The 6099-nt window shown below is 38.2% G+C and overlaps 1 protein-coding gene across 1 annotated transcript; it reads left to right on the forward strand.

Moving 5' to 3' along the window:
- The first annotated feature begins 2142 nt into the window (after positions 1 to 2142).
- On the forward strand, positions 2143 to 4936 carry LOC117408526 (uncharacterized). The gene is made up of 6 exons (XM_058999270.1): positions 2143 to 2257; positions 2712 to 2862; positions 3652 to 3767; positions 3889 to 3924; positions 4020 to 4098; positions 4321 to 4936. The coding sequence occupies exons 2-6, from the start codon at positions 2762 to 2764 to the stop codon at positions 4619 to 4621; spliced, it is 633 nt and encodes a 210-aa protein (XP_058855253.1). The 5' UTR covers positions 2143 to 2257; positions 2712 to 2761; the 3' UTR covers positions 4622 to 4936.
- Positions 4937 to 6099: the final 1163 nt, after the last annotated feature.

Genomic DNA, 6099 nt, shown 5'->3' on the forward strand with positions numbered 1-6099 from the left:
CTTACTTTTTAATTTGTCATTTTGTGTCATTCTCTGCTGTTTATGTTTGCACTGCTTATTAAATATTCTACTTCGAAAAGCTGAACTTCTGAAATGCAGCAAGTTTTCTAAATGGCCACTGGGGGGTGTGTAAGTCATTTCAGCCACACCTCTGCAACTGATCTGTAAAGTCAATGGAAAAACATCTTTCACAAGGAACTGGAAATTAGAGATGCACACCACCCTAGTGGGTCAGAGTTCTCACTTCAGAAATTCAGCTTTTAGACAATGCTTGAAAAAAGCTGTGATAGTAATCCTGAAAAATAGTAATCTAAGCAGAAAAAAAACTATAGAGAGTGATAGAGGTCATAGTAGGATATTAAAATGGAAATAATTGAAGTACTTACAAATGATTCAACCTCTTACATTGGGGTCTGTTTCACCTTGATTACACTATGTAACACAATTTTTGTTCCTTGGTAGTAAGTGTTATTTCCTAATTGCTTCTGCCTCAAAAGCATAGAAAATGGCTATTATTCCCCACAAACTTTGCTTTTGTGACCAGGACAGTGATATTTTGAAATTTACCTATTTTCAATGAGAAAACGGGCGAATTTGTGTCTCTTCGTTCACATAAAGTCAGAAAAAAACAACATATGAATCCAAATTAACATGTATTTATACTAAAGTAATACAAAAATGACTACAAAAGATTTAGAAGTGAGTAGTTTTTCAAGATTTACGATTATACTGTAAATCACTTTCACGAATCAGCCCCCAAATGTAGTCTCCCATCATGTTCTCGTTATACTGTCCTTGGTAGTGGCGTTCAAAGTCCAGTATATCCTGGTGGAAGCGCTCGCCTTGCTCCTCCGAGTACGCTCCCATGTTCTCCTTGAATTTATCAAGATGAGCATCAAGGATATGGACTTTGAGGGACATCCTACAGCCCATTGTGCCGTAGTTCTTCACCAGAGTCTCAACCAGCTCCACATAGTTTTTGGCCTTGTGATTTCCCAGGAAGCCCCGAACCACTGCGACAAAGCTGTTCCAAGCCGCTTTCTCCTTACTAGTGAGCTTCTTGGGGAATTCATTGCACTCCAGGATCTTCTTTATCTGTGGTCCGACGAAGACACCGGCTTTGACCTTTGCCTCAGACAGCTTAGGGAAGACGTCTTGAAGGTACTTGAAGGCAGCCGACTCCTTATCTAGAGCTCTGACAAATTGTTTCATAAGGCCCAATTTGATGTGCAGTGGTGGCATCAGCACCTTCCGGGGGTCCACCAGTGGCTCCCGCTTGACGTTGTTCCTCCCCACAGAGAACTCGGTCCGCTGTGGCCAGTCCCGCCTGTGGTAGTGCGCCTTGGAGTCCCTACTGTCCCAAAGGCAAAGATAGCAGGGAAACTTGGTAAAACCGCCTTGGAGACCCATCAGGAATGCCACCATTTTGAAGTCTCTTATGACCTTGATGCCATCTCAGAAAAATGCAGATATGTATCCACTTAGGCAGCTGGAACTAAACTGAACTGGTGGGCTTAAGGCCCCTGTATTTAAACTACTATTTATATTACTGGAAAGTTCTAGAAAGTTCTAGAAGTTACTCCAAGTTTACTCAGCACTGAATCTATCTGAAATGTTCTGGAAAATAGGTAAATTTCAAAATATCATTGTCCTGGTCACAAAAGCAAAGTTTGTGGGGAATAATAGCCATTTTCTATACTTTTGAGGCATAAGCAATTAGGAAATAACACTTAATACCCAGGAACCAAAAAAAAAAAAAAAAATTGTTACACGGTGTTACCATTATCAAATACATTATCTTGGTTGAGTCAATTGAAAATAACCCATAATCTGCACAACCCACATACCAATACATTGAATTCCGTTTACATTGCAATCGAATATCAATAAAAAAACTAAAAAAACAACATGTGTTTTGAAGGATCCTTCCACATTACAATTTGAATACATTGCTCTGTACTTGTAATATTCTCATATCATGTAAACCTAATTTTTAAAGCATCAGAGATTTTATACTACAATCTATTTCTGAACCACATTCAGTTTGACTTTTTTTATGGAAGTAAATGCTTTGGCTCACCCTTCATTTTCATGATGTAACTTTTCGATGGCAGGTATGGATGGGTGGAAGAGCAGTGAATTCTTCTTGCCCGTACCACAGCGATCAAGACTTGTGGCAACAGTAATATAGGCATCATTAAAAAAGGGCCCTGTGGATACTACACTGCACCCAGTGCCTACTGCTACAAAACCAATGGTAACCATCTCGGGTCTCTTGAGTTCGAGAGCTAGTGTGTTCTAGTGGAAATGCCTGGTTATTTGATTTATAAGCTGGTTAATTTAGTTTGTGTGCTTTACTGTACTGCTACACATGTACATCGTTTGTAAAACACTTTCTTAAAAACAATTCTTTGTTATGTACAATACAGTAAATACCACAAAACACTAAAACAAATATTGCAAAGCTGATTGAGATTGGCGTGGTAAGATGTACAATAATACAATGTTGCTTGGTCTCTGCTCAGTTCCTTTACAAGTCTTTCATTTCCCAAAAAGATTTCTGTGCATCTTCCTGATCTAGTTAACTGTACAACCAGTTCCATGTATAACGCCTATTCAGAATTAAAACATAACAGCAAAGGATATGACAATACTGAAGAGGTTTTGGAATACAGTGGTAAAAATCAGTTCGGCTCTGTTTCTTCACACAGTGTCTTTTACAGATGTATACGTGGTCTATCCTCCATTTGGGAACAGTACCATGACATACAGTGAAGCTATGCAACAGTGTTTATCCCTTGGTGATAGCTTGGCATCAAAGAAACAACTGAGTAGTACATCCACACCCATCCCTGACGGCATGTAAGTAATAAAACTGCTTTTCATTGCGGGCGGGGCAGGGTGGGGTGGGGTGGGGTGGGGTGGGGTGGGGGTAGGGGGGCAGAGAAACTCCCTAAGGGCCTTATTATCTCAATGGCACTCTGCAGTGCTGACAAACCTTTTCTTTGGAACTAGACTGACACCTAAAAAATCTACAAAAACAATATACCACTATTTGTTTTATTTTTTGTCTTGATCTAAATCAGGGTTGGCCAAAGCTGGCCCTTCCACTCCTGGTCTTTGTTCCAGCTCTGTTCTAAATTGTTTAAACCCTTAAGGTACACTGGGATTTGAGCGGCTGTTGAAACAGTTTCTTCTTAAAATACATTTGAGAGTGACTCAAGTGACACAGGGAGGAAACTGACAATTTGGATGACCAGATCCAACCTGTCAGTACATTTTAAACCATGTTTCATGCGCCTCATTGCAAAAAAAAAAAAAAAGTTAGCATAATTTTATTCGTGGGACACATACTTCCTTTGTACCTTAAAGGGTTAATTGAACCAATTAAAGCTAGATCCAGACCCTGAAGTAGTTTACTATATAATTTTACCTGTTAAACCTGGAGTGGAACGGTCCTCGAGGACAGTGATTTGACACCCCTGATTTAAACAGTGGAGGATCTCATCCTTGAAGCTGGTCTATTACAGTCCAGCATACTTGTATTATATGATGTTAATCAGGAGGGAGGGAATCTGTGTGACATCAGTGGTATTAATATAGAGTTGAAGGTCGATCCCTCAGTATACTGCATTGTCTTTCTCCTTACAGACCTGCGTGGAGCAAAGACAAGGACGTGGTTCAGTTCTCCAGTGGAAAGCTGACAGTTACTCCATGTGTCAACAAACCCAGCCAGCTTGCTTCAGCCTACTGCTTCAACCCAAATAGTAAGATTTATTTGTAATACTTTCAAGAACTATAACAAATCCTACAGGATATGATATGAACTGTTTAATAGTTGCATAAAACAATTGGATTTTGAATCTTTTTTTCTTTTCTTTTTGGCAGTCACAGACTTTATTCCAGTAATCAAGGATGACAAATGTAAGCAGTCACTCCCCACTCAAATATAATACATTATACTCTCAATGTGATTTGCCTATCTGAAATGAACTTTTTTTATATTGTTTATATTTTAGTGTGGCTCAAGATTGCCATAGTTTGCATTATCTCCTCTATATTTATCATCTTACTCATGGCTGTCACCTTCATGAAAGGGTAAGAAAATTAAGCACTTTTTTGTGTCTCTGTGTTATTTTTCAATTTTAAACACACTGATAAATGCACCAGTTACTTTTCTTGTAAGGTATGAATTTGATTGTAGAATCTACTGCATTAAGTTACATAAGATATAGAAATTGATATAAGATAATACTCTTATACTGTATGTATAACAGTCAGTAACTAATTGTATTTTTTTTGGTTTTGTTTTGTTTCCAGGAATAAGTGCATCTGCTGTGTCAAACGTAAAAAGCCAGCGGAAGACTCTACCCTACAGAGAGGCCAAGGCTTTGACACAGTCAGAGGACTGCATCGTGATAGGATTCCATCATACCAGATCAGTGGCGCAAGAACCAAGCCACCTGTATTGAGTAAGGCCTTAAACACTGGCTACAGCTCTCATTACTCTAACCATGGCTTTGAATCCACACCCAAGGCCAGTAAGCAGAACTTTGCCAAAACTTATGTGGACCATGACCGTTATGAGTACAGCAATGCTGCCTTTGATAATACTTATTAAGACATCAAATCTGACTTGACTCCGCGGTTAAGCAGTGATGACTGACACAAATCAGCGACCTCTGGAATTGAATGGACTTCCCCCCACTGTATTTTTTTTTTAATGTGTTCTACATAAAAAAATAGTCAAAATGATTTTTTTTAGTTTGTTTTAGTATTTCAAAAAATTATTTTAGTATTTTAAACCCTCTTGATTAAATCTGAAAAATGGTGCTGCTGTTCTTATAGCAGCCAAGTAATAAATAACAAAAAAATATGATTACTACAGACTTTGTGCATTAAATAAATAAATAAATAAATAAATAAATAAATAAAAAGTTGTTGTTTGGTATTTTTTAAAAGCAACTAAAATGGAACGGGGTTCCAGGTTTTGCTATGAGTTTAGTCAAGCATATTGTATGGAAATAACGAGCTAAGGCGTGTCTGGGCAAGCTCATAAAAAACTGCAATGGCTCAGAATTCCATGTAATTGTAACCTTAATTCCACCCAACGTTTATGTTTGCTATGACTGTACAGGAAATATGTGGAGTTTTATTACTAGGGTGTTAAAAACAAAATGTACTTAACAGACTATTAAGCTTTTTGGTTTTAGTTATTAATAATAATAATAATAATAATAATAATAATAATAATAATAATAATAATAATAAAAGTAGGTGTTTAAATATTGTAGGTGAAATTGGTATGTATATTTGGTAAGTTTTACTCGAGGAGCTGAACCTGAGGGTGGTGTGCGTGTGTGTGACACCATAAAGATAGCAAAGCTATGTTCAAAACTGGAATCAGTTATAACTTGTTTAAAAGGCTAGTATATGGTAATAGAAATAGTTTAGAGTTTACATGCTGCTATTTGTTATATAATTTATTGTTTTTTTGTCTTTTGTAAATGTTAGGCAATAAGGACTAAAATCTGTAAATTGTTTCATACCTTATTTCCTGTGGTTTAATTTCTGTTCCTGGGTGTGTCAGAGAACCTTTACCCAAGTCCTTCAAAACACAGCTACTGAAGAAAGGAATGATGTACAGTACTTGTGTCATTCAATCCTTGTTAAACTACTGGTCATAGCAGTAAATACCACAAAACACCAGCAAATGCTGTTATGCACAGTTTTATAGGCAAATGCTATGCAATGTCACTTCTATACATGCTGCATCTGCCGTTAGACACAGAAGTGACAGATAATTCCTTTAGGTCAGGCGAGGTCAAAGTTGTCTCTTCCATTCCTGGTCTTTGTTCCAACCCAAATTGTTTAATTGAACCTGCATCCAGACCAGGGCCGGATTAAAGGACATGGGGGCCCTACGTTAACCCATATTTTGGGGGCCCTATGCACATGGCGAATGGTGTTATTGGCATATTGGTTAATCCGGCCCTGCGTTGGGGACAGAGAGAGTGAGTGGAGCAGAGCGAGCCAATTATATATGGAGCGGGGGGAGCGGAGCGGCGTAGTTGCTGGAGTGGAGCGTGGTGCAGACAT

Source organism: Acipenser ruthenus, chromosome 2, assembly GCF_902713425.1.
Source record: "Acipenser ruthenus chromosome 2, fAciRut3.2 maternal haplotype, whole genome shotgun sequence".
In the NCBI taxonomy this organism is placed as follows: Eukaryota; Metazoa; Chordata; class Actinopteri; order Acipenseriformes; family Acipenseridae; genus Acipenser; species Acipenser ruthenus.

What these genes read in the sequence shown, in the direction of transcription:
- LOC117408526 (XM_058999270.1), top strand. Translation starts at nt 2,762, where the DNA reads ATGACATACAGTGAAGCTATGCAACAGTGTTTATCCCTTGGTGATAGC. An exon ending in ACACCCATCCCTGACGGCAT is followed by an intron (nt 2,863 to 3,651) that starts GTAAGTAATAAA and finishes TTCTCCTTACAG; the next exon opens with ACCTGCGTGGAGCAAAGACA. An exon ending in AGTAATCAAGGATGACAAAT is followed by an intron (nt 3,925 to 4,019) that starts GTAAGCAGTCAC and finishes TTTATATTTTAG; the next exon opens with TGTGGCTCAAGATTGCCATA.